Here is an 18,683-nt window from a genome sequence, read left to right as displayed (position 1 = left end):
CACGCTCGGCCACGCCCCCGTCCAGGCCCCGCCCCCTGACGCGCGCCGCGCCGGCGCCGGGTCCCCAGTCCCTCCGGCCCCCCACGCGCCCGCGCGTCACTTCCGGGGCGGTGGCGGGAGCGAGGCTGACTTCCGCCCGCAGGGGAGCGGCGGCGGCGGTGGCGGCGGCGGCGGCGGCGGCGCAGGAGGCCGGGCCCGGGCGCCGAGGGACGGACGGACGCACGAGCGGGCGGCCGGGAGCCATGGAGCGCGGCCCCGGGGCCGAGGGGCGCGAGCCGCGGCGGTGAGTGCCGGGCAGGGGCGAGCGCGGCGGCGCGGGGCGGCCTCGGTGCCGCCACGGCCGTTTGGGGAGCCGGGCCGGGCCTCGAGGCCAGGGCAGCCGGGTCGGACGCCTCCGAGACCCCTCACTCCCGGCCGGGGGGCCCCGGACGCGGGTGCTGGGAGCGCGGGCCAGCGTCCCCGGCTCCGGCAGAGCCGTGTCCCCGTCCATGCAGCCCTTTAACGTGGGGTGGGCGCCCACCCTCCTGGGGACGCGCCCCCGCCTCGGGGAGCCCGCCGTCCGACCGCGGACGCGACCCCCGCGCCCGCCGCAGCATGTTATAGCCGAGCCCTGCTTCTTAAACGTCTCCCAGCCGCCTCTGCCCCTTCTCAGGCGTCCTCCCGCCCGCTGGGATCCCGGGGCAGGCTTCCCGGCCTCTGCTCCAGCCCGATTTCCAGGCCGGGGACATCCCATGGCCTCTAACCCATGGTGTCCACCCCCGGCCCGGGAGTCCCCGTGTCCCCCAGGATGAAGTCCAAACTCTGCAGCAGGGCTCACGGGCGCGGCCCGACCCGGCCCGGGCTCCCTCTGGGAACCCCGCTGCTCCCCTCTTCCTCCCGGTGTCCCCTCTAGCTGGGGACCCGCAGTTCCTGGACTGCTCTGTCTGTCTGTCACCTCTGGGGTTTTGCCCATGCTCTCCGCTTTGCTCTGTCTCCTGGCCATTGTCCCTGCACCTCTCAGACTGCACCTTCTTCCCAGCCGCTTTCCCACCCCGGCTGGCTGGGTGAGGTGCCATCACAGTCGTCCGTATTTAGGTCGTCTTAGAGTATTGCAACTGCCTGGTTCCTTGTTCGTTTTTATAACACCGCCAGCCCTCACGGCGCCTAGCAGAGTGCCCAGTATGTGCTTGTGGACGGAGCCCCTGGGACTCCGGGTGCCACTGGTGTGTGCCTAGTGAGCGAGGCGTCTGGGGTGTGCACTGTCTGGTCCAAGGCCCGGCTCTGGGGGCACATTCGGTGACACCCGTAAATGACAGTGGGAGGTCCCAGGTGCGTGTGGCCCAAGAAGAGGCTGTCCCCCTTCCCTGTCACACCTGGCAGACTGTGGCTTCCGTCTTTCGTCTTTTTCCCTTGTCATTCACCCGTTTGTTCAGCAAGTGTTTGTTGAGCAAGAACAGATAGTGGTCCTGCTCTCATGGAGTTTCTCTTTGTTTGGAGGGGAGGTATGGTTGAGCTTGTAAATACAGGCTGTGATGAGTGCTGTGGAGATGGACCTGGAACCGGAAGAGTGTGTGTGGGGCACCTGACCCGCTTTGGGGGGCCCTCTCCAAGGGTGCTGGAAGGGACATCTGAAGGGTGGACAGGACAAGGGGCAAGGACCATCTGGTGAGGTGGAGGAGGGGGTTCCTGGCAGGGGAACTGCATGGGCTCTGGTGCTGAGGCAGGAGGGCGCAGTGCAGCTCGTCTGGGGAGAGCGAGGGGAGTGGGGGACAGGATGAGTGAGGCTGGCCCTGGGGGGGACTGCTGGCCCAGCAGGCTGTGGCGAGGGATTTGATCTCCATCCTGAAGGTAGTGGGAGGCCACTGGGGCACCCCACAGGGGAGGTGGGTGATCAGACTTGTGTTGTGAAAAGGTCCTTCGGCTGCTGGGGGGAGAATGTCCTGGAATGGGATGATGGTGGCCAAGGGGACTAACAAGGAAGGAGCCTGCCACCGCGGTCTAGGTGAGAGGTGACAGAGGCGGGGACCAGGTGTTGGCAGGAGAGAGAGAGGTAGAGCCAGCAGGCCCTCGTGATGGGTGGATCAGGGTGGAGGAAGGAGGCAAGGACGACATCTGGGTTTCTGGCTTGGTCAGTGGGGCTTGTCCACCTTGGTGTGCCCCTCATCCTCCAGGGTGCTAGGGGCCTCCCCCTGTCCGCTGGCTCCCAGCCAGGCGTCCCTCTCACAACCGAGCTTCATGGGGCTGCCCGAACTCCAGACCCTCCAAGCTCCCCTAGCTCCCCCCAGCGGAGTGTCGCCTGTTGGGGCCTGGACCGCTTTGAGAATCTACTGGAGCAACCTTGGTTCGGTTGACACTTGGGGACAGATAATTCTTTCTTGGAGGGGGCATCCTGGGTGCTGTGGGGGGTTGAGCCCCATCCCTGGCCTCCACCCTCTGCATGCCAGTGGCTCCCTTCCCCAGTCATCACAACCAGAAATGTCTCCAGGCTTCGGCAGGTGTCTCGTGGCAAACTCCCCAGTGTGTGACAGCGGGTGTGACGGACTCTCCCCTCTGAAAACTCCCTGCCTAGAAAGCGTGCACCTGGCCGGGGGCTCGGGGATGCCTAGAAGCTGTCGGCATCCCCACCTTGCTTTTGGCCACTCTCTGCCACTCCCCGCCGCGTGCCCTGAATCCCAGTGCCTGCGGGATGTGGCCCTCCAGCCCTCGGGCTCAGATCCCAGGTCCGGAGGGAGCAGGTGTGTTTCTGGGCCTCGGACTGCTCTGAATCCACGCGTCCCTGGCCCAGCGCTGTTCAAACGCTCTGGCCCCAAAACTGAACAAGGTGCCCTGCTGCTCAGACGGCGTTGCACACGCGCGCGTGCGTGTGTGTGTGTGTGTGTCTCCTCTGCCGGTTCCAGGCCGTGGGGAGAAGGCAGTGAGCGCACGGGTTCTTCTCAAACCTTTGAGTCCCTTCCAGCCTCTCCGTTGGCAGCTCGGATCCACTGTCGTTGCTTTAGCAGTTTAGCTGCCGTCTATTTAACACAACACTTCACGGCGTCCTGCCAAACGTAAGAACGTTTGTGTTCCACTCTGAGCCGTGCCCCTGCCCACCACTAAGCCCCTCGTCCCGTTTACTCCTCTCTCAGGTGGGTGGTGTCTGCGGTGGGAGATGAGCCCCTGGCCCAAGGTCACAGACCCCTGCACTGGCAGAGCTGGAGAAGGAGCCCGGCTCCTGTGGCCCCCTGTCCCTCGGCAGGCCGACCCCCCAGCCTGGCCCCAAGCACAGGGGCCGCCATTGTGCCCGCTCAGTAGGCCTTCCGAGCCCCGAGATGTATCCTGCTTTTGTTCCCCGAGCCTTTGTTTGTTGTATTTCCTCCATCTGGGCTCCTCTGTCTCTGGACATCACAGTCCTGCCCTCTTGGGCCCCTCCCATCGGGCAGCAGCCTGTCCTTGCCTCGGCTGCTCCGTGTTACCTGTGGGTGGTGGATGAATCCTTGAAGGATAGCACGGAGATGGGCCAGCTGTGTGGCCAGAGGCATGGGGGTGACAGGGTTTCCCTGGGCCTGGAGCAGGGGCTGTGGGAGGAGAGCTGGGGTGGACCAGCAGTCTGATCGCCAGCACTGCCTGCGGGCCGAGGCTGGCCTGACAAATGGGCTTAACTGGCAAGAGCTGGTGACTGCAAGCTGTGGAAGGGTGGTGGCAGGCGGGGTCCTGGTCAGCTTTGGGTCCCACTGAGGTCCCTCGGGAGGTGTGTGGTCCCTGTGGAGAGTGGGCTTGGCCCGCGGGTCCATGGGGGCAGTGGGTGGAACTCTCTGGGCAGGAGAGGGTGGGCTGGACTGAGGGGAAGGCCAGGAGGCTCGGCATGGACGAGGTTGGGTCCCCCACCTCCCGGTGGTGCCCCCAGGACCCCGTATCTGCTGTCCCCTGTAGGGTTTTCCTCTGCACGATGTGGAGACACGAGGCTGTGAGGCTCCCGAGGGCTCGGCTTGGACCGCGATGGGGCTGGGCTGCCGCCTCCTAACGGGGTTCTCGTCTGGGGCGGTGGCCGGGGGTCGCCCTCCCCCCTGCCCACGTCTCGGAGCACCCCCACTCCTGCCCTGCCGGGTGCGGCCCACCCCGGGGCGCGGCGCCCGCCATGAACGGCCTGTCGGTGACCGAGCTCTGCTGCCTCTTCTGCTGCCCGCCTTGCCCTGGCCGCATTGCCGCCAAGCTCGCCTTCCTGCCACCGGAGCCCACCTACTCACTGGTGCCCGAGCCCGAGCCAGGGCCCGGCGGGGCTGGGGCGGCCCCCTCGGGGACCCTGCGGGCGTCTGCTGGCACCCCGGGGCGCTGGAAGCTGCACCTGATGGAGCGCGCTGACTTCCAGTACAGCCAGCGCGAGCTGGACACCATCGAGGTCTTCCTGACCAAGAGCAGCCGCGGCAACCGCATCTCCTGCATGTACGTGCGCTGCGTGCCCGGCGCCAGGTGAGCCTCGCCGACACGACCCGGAGCGCGGAAGGCCCAGGGGGACCTGGAGGGGCGGCGCAGGTGCCCTGCAGATTGTCCTCGGTCTGCCCGTGCTCGCCGCGGCACTGCCCTGGCCCCTGATGCCGGGCGTCCTGCACAGGAGGACCCCACGGCTCACGGAGGTGGCTCCTGGTGGCTTCAGGGTCTTGGTGCTCACCTGCCCAGGGACGGTCTGTGGGTTTTTGGGGCCTGGTACCTGAGGCCTGGCCAGCAGCTCAGGCCAAGTCTGAACCCCTGGAAACAGGTACCCTGGGCCTGGGACAGGCAGAGCCCTTCCCTGAGCCCCATGGTGGGCAGAGGTGGGGCCTTCCAGGGGCTTCTGCCTTCAGACCAGGCGGGGTTCTGCCTCCAGGCTGAGTCCAGAGGGCAAACTCTACCTTTTGGCGGGGTGGGGCAGGACGAGGAAGACTCGAAAGTCCATCGGCCAGGGTCCAGCCTGGTCACCTGCTCTCGGTGTGACCTGGGGCAGATCCTGTTCCGCTGGTGGCCTCGCAATGCCGCCATGGGACATGAGGCAGAAATGGGTGCTGTGGTCATTCTCTGTAGGGCAGGAAGAGCCGCATCGCTGTGAACAGGGACTGGCTTTATTGGTTTGTGGGCAGGGCCAGCTGTCCAGAGCAGAGGGGCCAGCCCTGCCCACAGAGAAGCTCCAGTCTCATTCTCCTGGACGGTCCTGAGCAGCGGGCATAGGTGCCTGCCAGCCTCGGGGGCTGTCGGACTCCCTCCGAAAGGAGTTATTTCAGAGAGGCGGCCGCTGCCCAGAGGGGACATGTGGTGGTCACTGCAGCTTGCCGAGCTCATGCTGTGGGGCCACCCTGGGCTGAGAATGTGACCGATGGTCCTGGTGGCCCCCTTTCACGGAGGGGAAGCCCGAGGCTCCACTGGCCGTCCCCTGCCCAAGATCACACAGCCGGGAGGAGCTGGGCCACCATGCCCAGGCGCCCCGTCCCCCTCGTCAGTGCTGCTGTCCCCCGGGGGCAGTGCGGATCGCCCCTGACCTGTGGCCCACCCCCAGGTACACGGTTCTCTTCTCGCACGGCAACGCGGTGGACCTGGGCCAGATGAGCAGCTTCTACATCGGCCTGGGCACCCGCATCAACTGCAACGTCTTCTCCTACGACTACTCGGGCTACGGCGCCAGCTCGGGCAGGCCCTCCGAGAAGAACCTCTACGCCGACATCGACGCCGCCTGGCAGGCCCTGCGCACCAGGCGAGCCTGATGCCAGGGGAGGGTCCCGACCCGGTGACAGTGGGTGGACTGGAAGGTGCCCACCCAGGGACTCTGGCCAGCATCCCTGGGGTGGGAGGAATCCCAGGCTGGGTCCTGCTGGGTGGCCCTGAAGGAGAGGGAGCCGTCAGTGGCCACACTGGGCTGGAGGGTGAGGCCTGACCTGTGTCCCTTCTCTGGTGACGGGCATGCTTGGTGTGCGGGGAGGCAGGGCGGGCAGCCCGCACACCGCCCCTTCCTGGGCGTGGGCCCCCTCTGGGAGCCCTTGGCCTGGTAAGAGGTAGGGACGGGGCTGGGGCTGTCCCTAGGGGAGTGGAGGCTCTGTCTGGAGGGAGGGGCGGGCAGAGGATGTGGGCCCCGGAGGTGGCGGGTGAGGCTGTGTGAAAGGACTTGGGGAACCCCGAGGCCAGGGAGCTCTGGGGATGCAGGGTGGGCCCGGGCAGTGGCATTGGGCTCTAGGGGCTGGTGGGTGGCCTTGGGGCTTGGTCCCATCCTGGGGGTGGAGGGTGGTGGTTGGGCTGCTCTGGGCCTGGAGAGTTCTCGAGGGTTCCATCAGGCAGCTTGGTGCTTGGCACAGCCCTGGTGGCCAGTGGAGGTCATTGAGCAGAGGCCGGGTCCTCCCTGGGTGTGGGCCCCCAGCACACACCTGCGTGCTTGACTCAGACGGAGCCACCTGGGTCCGGGCCATGCCTCCCTCCCTGGACCCCGTCCTCCTGGAGGCGGCACCCACTGACCTCCTGCAGGGACCCAAGTCAGCCTGCCCTGGGGAGGCAGGGCCCAGGTTGCCAGAGTGACACACCAGGCTCACCAGGCACTCCTGCTGCAGGTCCCCGGAGTGGTGTGCCCTGGCACCGCCCTGGCTCCAGGGACCGGTCCTGGTGCAATTATGTGCCTGCCCTTAGCTGCCTCAGCCCTTCCGCCGCCCTGCTGGCCGGGGCTGCTGGTAGTATCACGCTGCTGTGGGGTGAGGGCTCTGAGCTTCATCCACTCGTTTAAACTGGTGTCACCAGTGTTGTCCTCCAGAGACCTGGGCCTTCAGCCCAGCAGCTGGCAGAGTCAGTGGGAGGCTGAGAGGCTTGGGCTCAAGTGGTGACCAGGGCTAGGGAGCCCCGGGAAGAAGAGCTGCTCCATCTGGCACCTGTCGCGTTGGTCCAGGTGCAGACGCACAGGTGATAGGGCTGGGCTGGCGCTCAGCACAGCCGTGGCCATGGCAGCCCGTGGAGCAGGCCAGGGAGGAGCGCCAGATGGTGGGCACAAGGCCAGGTGGCGTCCCGAGGCCCTAGGGGCAGGCAGTGGTTAACCTGGAGTGCTGCCAGGATGGGGACAGGTTCGGACCACCCCTGGGTGGCCAGGGAGGTGGAGTCTGGCTGCCCAGGTGGGTTGCCCGGGTGAGACACAGACCTGCCCTGGCCCCTGTCCGCCAGGAGAGGGGCGTCCACTCGGGATCGGGGTCTTGGGTGTCTGGGAGGAGAGCTATCGCCGCCTCTGGCATGGAGAGGGTGGTGAGTGGGTCCCTGTGCGGTCGGAGCTCGCACATGGAGGCGTGGAGCGGGCTTGGGGCTGGGTCAGCCATGCTGGGGGTGGGGGTGGGGTGCTAGGGGAGGCCTGTGGGGGGTGGCGGCCCCGGAAGGGGCCGGACTGGGGCCCGGAGGTGGGAGTTGGTGTGGAGGAGGCGCGGGACCTGGCCGCTGTATAGGGAAGGCGCCGGGGAAGGAAGCGCAGCCCACCCACCTCACCACAGCAGCCCCTCTTCCTGCTCACCTGTGGTTACTAAGCTCGTAATTGGCTGAGACATCAGGGGACAGGGCTGCCACGATTCCCCGCAGCAAAGGGGTGGGCGAGGGGTGCAGGGAGGAAGACAGGCTCCCTCCCAGTGTGACCAGGGAGGGCTGTCTAGTCCTGAAGGCCGACACAGGAAGGCCCAAGCAGGTTCTGGGTGTGGCCCTGGTCAAGTGTGTGTAGGGCTGGGGGCGCGGGGTGAGCAGGCGCAGGAGAGGCCCCAGGGTCTACCCTGTCCCCGGGAGCCACAGCGGGGCGTGGGGCCCTCACCAGGTGCACTCCCCATGTGCTAGCCAAGTGGATACTTGGAGAAACACAGCATAGAGCCAGGTGACCTGGGGCGGCTCCGGCCGGCTCTCCTCACGCCTGCCCGCCTCCCCACTGAGCGCACTGCGTCGTTTTTGGGGGCCCCTGGGCCAGCTCCTATTGCCCGGAGGCTGTGCGCGAAGGGGGGCCCGCCCCAGCAGGCCGGGCAGTGGGAGGGGCGTGTGCGCCGGCGGCCCCGGCTGAGCCTGCCCCCGCCCCCGCCCCCAGGTACGGCATCAGCCCGGACAGCATCGTCCTGTACGGGCAGAGCATCGGCACGGTGCCCACCGTGGACCTGGCCTCGCGCTACGAGTGCGCCGCCGTGGTGCTGCACTCCCCGCTCACCTCGGGCATGCGCGTCGCCTTCCCCGACACCAAGAAGACCTACTGCTTCGACGCGTTCCCCAAGTGAGCGCGGGGCGGGCCCGGGGGGCGGGGCCTCGGCGGGGGCGGGCGCAGAGGCCTGACGCGCCCTTCCCCGCAGCATTGAGAAGGTGTCCAAGATCACGTCGCCGGTGCTCATCATCCACGGCACGGAGGACGAGGTGATCGACTTCTCTCACGGGCTGGCGCTCTACGAGCGCTGCCCCAAGGCCGTGGAGCCGCTGTGGGTGGAGGGCGCCGGGCACAACGACATCGAGCTCTATAGCCAGTACCTGGAGCGCCTGCGCCGCTTCATCTCCCAGGAGCTGCCCAGCCAGCGCGCCTAACCGAGCGGCCGAGCCGAGCCGCGCCGGACCTCAGCAATAAGGCGGCGCCCGGCCCTCGCCCCGGCCCTGCCCCGGGGGCTGCATGTGAACCCTCGGGCGCCCCAGGACTCCCAGGCAGCCGGCGCGCAGGGGGCTGGGACCTGCCCCGGCCCAGGGGCTGTGGACAGTGTACAGGCGATGAAGCTACGCTCTCCTTTGCTTTGGGAAGCAAAACGAAGGAAAAACGTGAAAACAGAAATTAAAGATTTAAAATTTTAGGATTTCTCTTTCATGACTCCTGTGCTTTTCCTGCGGAAGAGAGTGGGTGAGGTTCGGGTCCCATCCAGAGCGCCCTAAGGCTGCTGGTTGCTTGGGTGGTGATGGAGGGGCGGGCAGCATTCGAACCCAGGACCCTGCCGGCCTTCATCGGGCGCGCCTCCTGGTAGGGTGGTGGGCTCCCTGTGTCCAAGACAACCCTGGGGGGCTGGCCGCGGCGGGTCTGGGCTCGGCCCGCTCTGCGGCCCCAGCGAGGCACCCTTCCGCTCCTATGATAGTCCTTGGCCCCCCTGCAGAGAGGGTCTTGAAGGCCCCGTGGGGGTTTCCCCAGGAAAGGGGGCTGACCTTGGGGAGGGGGTTACGGGAGCGCCCCTGCGAGACACCTTGGGGCCTTTGAGCTGTGTCCTCCGCCCAGGGTGCCCTTGAAGGCGGGACTGGGACCAGGTCTCCACCACCACCCCCTGGAGTGCCCCCTGCGACCTCCAGGGGCAGAGCCCTAGAGCAAGGAAGGTCCCGGGGGCCGGTGGCCTGTCCTCCACCTAGGCAGTGGCAAGGCCACGGCCGGGAACTGCTTTCGCCCTGCCGTCGTCCGAGGTCTCGCGCGATCCGCGGCCCCTGTAAGAGGGGGCGGTGCTTCGACCTGGGGGCGGGGCCGACGCCGAGGGGGCGTGGCCGCCGGGAACCGGCGTCGCGTGCGAGGCGGTGGCGGCCGGGGCGGAAGCGGAAGTGACGCGAGCGCGCCCGGAAGCGCCTGCGGCGGGCGGCGGAGCGCGGAGGAGGCCGCGGCTCGGCGGTAAGTGGCTGCTCGGCCGGGCCCTGCTCTCCGCGCCGCTCCCGCCGGGCCCCGCCTTCGCGCGCCGCGGCCTCCCCGGTGCAGAACGGGCCGCCCGGGCGGGGCGCACGCACTTCCCCGCCCGCCGCGGGCTCGGTCTCGGGGTTCGCGCCGGTCCGCGGCCGTCCACGCCGCGTGCTGTGCTCTGAACTTCCTGTTCGCCATTCGGGATCGGGACCCGGGTGCTCCCAGAGCTGAGGGTGGCCCGCCGGGCACAGAAAGGGCGGGCCGCATGGCTGTGCTGACGCTGTCACGCAGGAGGGGAGGCGACCCCCGGGGCCCTCCTGCCGGCCCCTCCCGCCGCCGTCCCGGGCCGGCCTCTGGGCTGACCCAGCCCTTGGGCCCGTGGAGTCGCGGCCCACCCTTGTCTAACACGGGGAGGTGCCCTGGCCTGGGTGTGGGCGCTCAAGCTGCCGGTGCCTTTGTCCCTCCCGAGGCCCACCGACCCCTCTTGCTGGGGGTCTAGGGACATTTTTGAAAATACAGGACGTTTAGAAGCAGAACTGAACGTGAGTGTGTCCTCCCTGAAGCAGAGAACGTCTGAGGTCCTATCTCTCGTCTGCCCTTCCCACCACCGGGCCTTTGCACAGGCTGGTCTTTGTGACCGAGGGGCTCTCTTTACATCCTGGTCTTGGGACGATGCCCCCAGCATGGGTAACATTCCTTAACACGCCTGAATTCCTCTCAGTCTCTTGCTGCGGTGTTTCTGCCCTGAAGTCGTGGCTCCCCTCCACCCCGACCGTGTCCTGCCCCCACGGACCCCTGGCCCTGCGCTTGTCACAGCGCATGTTGCCCTTTTCACCCCATCAGAATGTAAGTTCCCTGAGAGCCGGGCGTCCGCAGTGCATCGAGTTCAAAGCAACTGCTTACAAGTGGACAAAAATGTCTTCAGATACCCCGAGCAAGAAATCCAGAGTGTGAAGGGTGTTGGGCGCAAGCTCAGTGTCCTGCCCACCCCTGAGCTGCAGGGCCTGGTTCCGCTCCCCCGGGGGCAGAGAGAAACCAGTTTCTCATGTGTCGACAGAGAAAGTCCGTGCGTGTGCATCGAGTGTGTTTCTACCCGATCCTGATTTTTAGCTCGGACAGTGTTCTCCGCGTTCCCAAATACAGATGGGACTCATTCGTTTGAATGGCTGCACCGTATTTTATCGATGCTTTAATTTACTTATCAGGTTTCCCGTTGGTAGGAATTTAGGTTCTTTCCAGTATTTTGTAACAAGCAGTGCTGGATTGACTGTCCTTGTACGAATGCCTTTGTCCCCAAGCACGAATATTTCTGCAGGCTGAATTCCTTAGTGCAGAGGTGCTGGGTCAGAGGACTTTCCATAGATCTCTGAATGGATAAATGATCTCTAAACAGGTCCTGCCACGATGCCCCTTCCCTGCAAAGGAGGGGTGTCCCCCATTGCCCATCAATGCTTGATCTTGCAGATCTGGTAGGCGTAAAATCGTATTTCATTGTAGCTTTTTTTTTTTTTTCCTGAGGAAGATTGGCCCTGAGCTAACATCTGTACCCATCTTCTACTTTACATGTGGGACACTGCCACAGCATGGCTTGACAAGCAGTGCATAGGTCCACGCCCGGGATCTGAACCCTCGAACTCAGGCTGCTGAAGTGGAGCACATGAACTTAACCACTACGCCATGGGGCTAGCCACTCCCTGTAGCTTTATTTGTGTTTCCTAGAAGTATAATTGAACATTTCAGTGCTTTTGTCAGACTTATTTTTATGTTGATCATTTCTACCACTAAGATAATCATTTTGAAACCGGAAAAAATATTTATTGTAAACATGAAGCCAGTTGTGTTTCATTTTCTTTGCCCAATAGAGTCATCCGTGTTATTGTTTTCCTGGAGCACTTTATATATTAAGGAAACTAGCCCATTGTCTCTTAAAAGTGTTTTTTTTCCAATCTGTCCTTTGTCTTTGACTTGCATGGTGCTTTTTTGTTTGTTTGTATTTATTTTTGCCAGGTGTTTAAAATCGCCATTCATCATGATTACTTTTCTCATTTATGACTTCTGGATCGTGTTGTGCTCAGAAATACCTTCTCTACCCCAAGATTATAAAACATTTGATGTTTTCTTCTGGAAATGTAATGGTTTCTTCTGGAAATGTAATGGTTTCTTTTCTTTTTTTTTTTTTTAGTATATATTTAAACTTTTGGTCTAATTCTAGAAAGGACTTTTGGTAAGGAGTGAGGTAGGAACCCAGACTGCTTTTTTCCAATCGTTTGCCCCAACTCCATTTCCCGAAAAAGCCACTCTCTCCCTGACTGCCGTGCCGTCTTTATCCTCGCGTGCCGAGCCCTCGCATGCCTGGGTTTCTAGACTCCGGCTCCTCCTCGTCAACCCCAACCCTGCTGTCTCCTTTACCGAGTGTCCAGAGGCCCTGTCTCCCTTCCTTAAAGTCAAGAGAAAATTGTCATCTCACAATAAAGAGTGGATGGCAGGAATGTGTGCTCGGTCACCAGGCTCTCTCTGATGGGGGTTCCAAAGGCTTAAGTCCGGGCCCCCCGGATGCTCGGGGTGTGTGGTGCAGGCCGTGGTTGACGCAGTGGCTTTTCTCACGACGATGTGACTCACGCTCACACGCCGGCCCCTCTCCCCAGTGCCCGCCCATTGCACAGAAGGATAAGCCAAGGCCCGCCGCTGTGGCCCGCCGCTGTGGCCCGCCGCTGTGGCCCACCGGCTCCCTGACCTCGCCTGGCCTGTGGGCTCTGTCCGTCTGCCAGGACTCGCCCCTCGCCCCTCTCCATGCCTGGTGTCTCTGAGGGGCTCACCCTCTGCCTCTGGCCTCGGGAGAACCAGGCAGGGGCGGTGATGGTGATGGGGGGAAGCCAGTGGTACATTCCAGGATGCAACCCCCACACACACTCCCCCCGCTTCTGCTTGGTATGGCCCGTGGGCCAGGCCGCCTGGGACAGGGGCCAACTTTCAGTTCTCCATTTTGTGAATTTCCCAGGACACGTGTGTTCACACCCGGCAGCGTTCTCCTGCTGCCCAGCGGGCGCCTGAGCACACTCCCCCTGGGCAGGGCCCCCACGGCTCGCCGGAACCTGCCGCCCTCCCCAGGACACCTGAGTGGCTGCCCCTCGGACATGGGCCCTGAGCCCCAGAAGCGGATGCCAGGCTTTCTGTTCTGTGGCCTGGGCACACCCTGGTCCCCGGAGAACCCAGGGGACAGAGCCCGCGGGGGCTGTGGGTGCAGCAGGGACGGCTCAGGGTGTGGCGGGTGCACCTGCCTTGGGGGCACAGAACTTCCCCAGGGTCGGGTCAGGACCCTGCAGATGCGCTCCCCCCAGGGCTTCCCTCCTGGGACCCTGATCACCGTCGAGCCCAGACTGCACTTCTCGGGGGTCCCAGCACCGAGGGCCGGTCTGTCCATGCTCCTCCCGTCCTCTGTGACCCTGCTTCCCCGTCATCCCATTAAACTGAGCTGGCAGGACCACCCCGCTGGCTCTGCCCGTCTCTGTGTGAACTGGGGCCCCCCCGAGGTTCCAGAAGAGGATGGGGCTCTGTCCCCTCCTTCTCCCCTTGTGGCCGTGTCAGGAGTGACTGCCCGGAGGGCCCACATCTGAGATGGGGTCTCCAGTGGTGCCACCCCTCAGGGCCCCGAGTGCCTGATCTAAGACATCGTGCCCCCCAGGACGGGCGCGGGTCTGTCTGGTTCACGTCAGGGGGCAGGACCGAACTGTTGGCTGTGGGATCCGTCAGACGGGCCCCGGCCCAGCATCTGGTCCCCCTTACGTTTTAGAGCTCCTGCCAGGCGCCAAGTCAATCTTCACGACAACCCTGGGCCAGTGGGCCGCCATCCCCACTGTCCCCACCCACAGGGGACATGACTCAGACCAGGCTACCCCCAGAGAGGAAGCCCTGGGACCCCAGCCGGACTCAGGCCCAGGGCTCCCATGGTGGTCACAGTCTTGGGACAGGCGTGCCCCTGCTCGACAGTGGGCTCTGTGCCTTCAGACCCCAGCGCCACGTGTGTGTCCACAGCATGTGCAGGGGAGACGGGAGGGTCGGGGCCTGGTCGAGGTCACTCGGCTGGAAGGAGCCGAGCCAGGGTGCTCTCAGTGCAGCCCACCACACCTAGCCGAGTGCCACGCGACTCTCTTAGAGGAGGGGACCATCTTGCAGAGGGTCTTTCCTGTCCTTCAGCAGATCACGTGGAGCCCAGAAGAGCACAGGCCTGCGGGAGGTGGCCTGGAGGCCCGGCCCAGGGTGTCCCCAGTGGGCCCGGCAGATAAGACCCCCTTTGCGGCTGGCCATCTGAGGGTGCATCCCAGGGGTCCTGGGCAGCCAATGAGTGGAGGCTGTGAGGGGGCTGGGGAGTGACTTCCCATGTGAAAGGAGGTGAGAGGACACCCATAGGGCCATATCCTGCTCCTCTCGCGCCTAGAGAAGCAGCTCTGAGCAGAGACCTGGCACCTCTCGCGTGGAGTGTGTGCCAGCAGTGGCCTCGTCGTCCCCCAAGCAGACGAGCTCAGCCATGTGCCCCCCAGTCTGGCTAGGCCTGGCCTGGGGCCGGCTGCACCCAGGCTGGGCCAGTGTCCGTTGTCCCACCTCGAGTTCTCGTCTGCTCACCCTCCCGCGTGTGGCGGACCTCCGGGCGCCCGGCCCCTGTAAGTAACTTCTCAACACGTTAGAAATAAACACGGATAGGTTACAGAGGAGAACAAGAAACGTGCATTAATTTTTAAAGTGCTCTGTCACCAAAGTGTAGCATCCTGCTGGCACGGTGGCTCCCCCAGGGGTGGGGTTTTTGTGTCTCGTTTGAGAGCAGTGAGCAGGACTGTCACGGAGAGGTCAGGGGTCGCACCCACGGATGCCCGATGCCATGCAGGTGGCAGACACGCGGCCGTGCTGCCTGGCGTGCCCCCGAGGAGCTGGCCCATCGCCTCCTGACCCCCCATGTCCCCTCTCCCTCCTCCCGTGCCCTGGGTCCCTGCAGGTCCCTCCAGAGGTAACTGCTGGGGACAGGCTGGCACAAGTGGCTGCAGATACGGGTGGAAAGACGGAGAATTCCCAGCACGAGTCCCCAGCGCTGGAGCGTGCTTGTCCCTCCTAACCCTGTGGCCTGCGGCCCCGCTCGCCCACAGCCACGTCCTCCTGGCTCTGTGGCCGACCTCTGGGTCCCTTCTCTCCCCGTTACAAACAGCACAACGATACACGACTTCCTTCCTTCCTCATGAATGTTTCTTGGGCTCCTTTTTAGAGAGGAATTGCCGGCTCCCAGGGTACAACGTTACTGTTTCGATCAGCTACTTACAAAGTAACAAGAATGTAAAACTTAACGTGGTCCTTATTATTCAATGATTCCCACCTTTGCTCTTGACTTGTTTTCTTTTCTTTTGTGGGGAAGACTGGCCTTGAGCTAACATCTGTTGCCAGTCTTTCTCTTTTTTGTATGTGGGATGCCCCCACCGCGTGGCTTGGTGAGCTGTGTTTAGGTCCGTGCCCAGGATCCAAACCCGCAAACCCTGGGCTGCCGAAGCGGAGCCTGTGACCTTAACTGCTAAGCCACCAGGCCAGGCCCCACTCTTCACGTTTCACAATTTTCATCCTGGAATAATTTGGGGTTTACAGAAAAGTTGCAAGACAGTACAGAGAGTCCCGGCCGCCCTTCACCCAGCGCCCCTCATGTTAATATCTTGTCAAAACCAGGAAGTGAACTCGTGTGCATTCCCATAAACCATCCACCAGACTTGCCTCCCGTCTCACCAGTTTTTTTCCACAGATGCCCTTTCCTGTTCCGGGGTCCCCACCCTCCGGGACCCCACTGGCCTCCGTTTGTCACCTCTCCTTAGTCTTTTAAGATCTCCAGCGCGTCCCCGTCTTCCTTGTTTTTCGTGACCTTGACAGTCTGGGGGATGGTCAGGTATTTTTGTAAAACGCCCCCTAATCTGGCTTGTCCGTTTTCTTGTGATCAGGCCCAGGTTATGGGTTTTGGGGAAGGACACACCGAGGTGAGGTGCCTTTTTTGATCACTTCCCATGGGGGTCCCCGACACGCACATGATGTCACCCTGAGGTTCACTCTGACCGCTGGGCTAAGGTGGGGCCCGCCGGCTTCCCCACGGGCAGGGTGCTGGCCGCCCCCTGCCCTGCTCTGCTGTTGGGAAGCGAGTCCCTGAGTCCAGCCCACACCAAAGGGGGGCTTATTCCGAAAATGACTTTTCATACAGAAAACAATAAAAAAGAAGGACGCATGGCCCCTAGTGCACTTAGATAACCTGTTGACATTTAAAGAAAATAAGAGTAATAAATACACACATGAGTAAAAAAAACCTGAACTGTACAGAAAGTACTGTTAAAACAAAAAGTAAAGGCTTCACCGTCTTTGAAAAAATAAAGAAGATCTGGTCATCCCAGGACGTCTATACACACATCCACATCCAGGCACATGCAGACACACGGGGAGCCGGATCCCCACCCAACCCATCTGTGCGCACGGCCCCAGGGCAGCCATGATGTGGAGGCACCCCGCTTTATGCAACCTCCCCACACCTCACCCCAGGAGGCCGACCGTGGCCCGCACCCCTCTGAGCCCCCTCCCCCTCCATACCTGGCTGCAGCTGTCCCCCACCCCCACCCAGCTTGGCTCCACGGGCCCGGTGGCCTGGCAAGAGCCCCCCTGAGCCCCTGGGTGCCGTCAGGCAAGGGTGGAGACAGAACCCGGTGTCCCATGTCTGGAGAAACAAGGGGCTGCCCGCCCCGCCTAAGCTCAGGCCACCTCATGGGTGTTTTCCCCAACCCCCCGGCTGCCTCTCAGTGCCGTGCAGGGCCACACCGCTGCTCAGCCCTCTCCTAGCCTTGGTCTCTTCATCTTGGAAATGGGGATGACTCCTGAAGGCTCGTGGGCGAGGATGCAGTGAAACAGCACGAGGCCCAGCTGAGCACAGGGGCAGAGGGAGCGGGGGCCTCAGGCTCATTGGGTTTGAATATGCTGGGGGTCGAGGTGTGAACATGTCCCATAGACGAAAGCCACCGTCTCAAGACCCTGATTCCGGCTGGGAAGGGGCGCATACCTGAGGCTCCGGGAGCGTGTCCTGTCCCGGGCCAGCAGCCTGCCGGTCACGGCCAGGATGGCGGCCCTACCCCCTGCTTTGCTGCGGCTGCCTGTTCCTCCCCGTGGGAAGAAAGGCCCTTCCTCAGCCATCGCCAGTGTCCCTGTGGCTGCCCCTTGCTGCCCCCTGCCACCTCGGCAGGGAGTTCTTCCACTTCAGGCCCCAGGCGGAGCCATGCTGGCCCTACTGCCTCCCAAGTCAGGGCCTTGCCCACCCACCTGCGCCATCGTGGGACTCCCAGCTGCCCTGCTCAGACTGCGAGCCCCTCAAGGGCAGGCCGCTGGGGACAACACTCTGGGCGCAATAAACATCGCTGGAAGCAAGGATGTGTCGTGGCCTCTTTCTCAATCCTGCTGGTGCTCGCGTGATCTTGGGGGAGAACCCGCAAGGCGCTTCCTGCCTCATCTGGACTTGGAGAGGCCGCCCTGGGGGGCTGGGCAGCACCTGTGCGTGGGGCTGGGGGGGGGGGTGGTCCGAGGCCCCCTAGGGCTGCTGAGATGGGGGCTAGGAGCCTGCCCAGGAGGTCCACCTCCTCGATCCTCAAAGGCACCTGGATGGGCGCGTGGCTGGCCAGAGTTCGCCTCCAAGCCCACAGCCTGGGCCACTGGCCTCCTTTGTCAAAGGGAACCCGTCCCAGGCCACACTTCATCTCTGCAGCCTGAGTCAACACTCCGTACCCCTCTCCCTCCTGTTTGTCCAGCCACAGCATACAGGGCATTGCTGGGGCCCGGGGGGGTGGGGGTGGGGGCTGGCACAAGCTGGCACCACCAAGGACAGTCTGGCCTAGGGGATGGGGAGGACCCAGGGGACAGTGCCTGGGGGCAGAGAGAACGGGTCAGGTCAGCGGGGTGGCAGCTGAGGAGGATGAGGATGAGGCCCGGGCCAGGGTCACGGCCGCTGCCCACAGCTAGGCCAGGGCAGGTCACCCAGCAGGCGTTAGTGCCTGGAACCCGTGCAGGTCCAAGCAGCTCCGCCCCCTGGAGGCCGCGCCGGTCACTGCACAGCCCCCAAAGCCGGTTTAGGAAGGGGCGGGGGCGTGGTCGCAACAGAGGGGGCTACCTCGTCGCCCCACTTCTGCGCGCGCCGCCTTGGGCGTGTTTGGTTTGGCGGACCCTAGCCATCTGTGTCCCCGATGTCCTCGCCGCTATTAAACAACTTAGCTTGGACGTCCTCGGGGGCTTGGAGAGGCCCCACTTTCTCCGTCTGAGCTCTCCGGATCCCTGCCCGGCGCCGGAGAGGAATGTCCCCGACCGTCCTGTCCAGGCAGGGCCAGGATGCTGTGTCTCGCTGAGGAGCCCTGAGTCCAGCCCTTTGCGACCCCACCCGGCGCCTCTTCCCGACCCCGCTACCCTGGCCCTCCTCCAGCGGACACCGGCCCTCCCCACCGCTACCGAGGCGCGCACCAGTGACTCCTGAATGGGGCGCAAAAAGAGGAACGAGCGCAGGCTAGCTCGACCCAGCCGGGCGGGAGCCCCACCCTTCCCGTGCCAGCCTCGGGGCACCCGGTGTCTAGGCCCGGGAGGTCCCGCGGGGTTGCGAGGGCAGCCAGGGGTCTCCCAGAGAAGGTGGCGAGGAGACGCAGGGTCGTGCGGTCAACCACAGCCCCAAGCCGAGGAACAGGAGAGGGGGAAGGGTCGCGCACGTGGCCGGGGGGCGGGGCTGGCCGCTTCCGCACCCCCACCCGGCCACGTGGGGAGCTGAGCCCTTCCCCATCACGAGCGGGGACGCGCCCGGGGCCGGGTGGGGGGAAGCGTCCGGGGAAGGCGCGGGATCTCGCCGGCCGCGCGCCCCGGCGTGGGGTGGGCGCGCCCGTGAGGAGGCGGGGCGCGCGCCGAGAAGGGAGGGGTGCGCCGGCAGGGGGCGGGACCGCTCCGGGGAGGGGGGTGGGGCGTGCCGGGATGGGGCGGGGCGCGCCCCATGGGGAGGGCCGTACGGGGGAGGGGGCGGAGCTCCCTGGCTTGGGGAGGGGGCGCTCCGGGAAGGCGACGGGGCCCGCGCCGCAGAGAGAGGGGCGCGCCGGGAGGGAGCGGGCTGCCC

General features: G+C 64.4%; 1 protein-coding gene across 2 annotated transcripts; it reads left to right on the top strand.

The window, feature by feature from the left end:
• Positions 1–109: 109 nt before the first annotated feature.
• Positions 110–8,750, top strand: ABHD17A (abhydrolase domain containing 17A, depalmitoylase). 2 transcript variants are annotated; one of them, XM_044753688.2, is made up of 5 exons: positions 110–283; positions 3,889–4,425; positions 5,483–5,677; positions 8,009–8,188; positions 8,265–8,750. In XM_044753688.2, the coding sequence occupies exons 2-5, from the start codon at positions 4,094–4,096 to the stop codon at positions 8,488–8,490; spliced, it is 933 nt and encodes a 310-aa protein (XP_044609623.1). In that variant the 5' UTR covers positions 110–283; positions 3,889–4,093; the 3' UTR covers positions 8,491–8,750. The 2 variants fall into 2 exon arrangements, with proteins under 2 accessions (XP_044609623.1, XP_070347753.1); XM_070491652.1 differs by lacking the exon at positions 110–283 and adding an exon at positions 3,349–3,493.
• Positions 8,751–18,683: the final 9,933 nt, after the last annotated feature.

This window comes from Equus asinus, chromosome 20 (genome assembly GCF_041296235.1).
Source record: "Equus asinus isolate D_3611 breed Donkey chromosome 20, EquAss-T2T_v2, whole genome shotgun sequence".
Lineage (NCBI taxonomy): Eukaryota > Metazoa > Chordata > Mammalia > Perissodactyla > Equidae > Equus > Equus asinus.
This window is presented reverse-complemented; position numbering and strand designations above follow the sequence as displayed.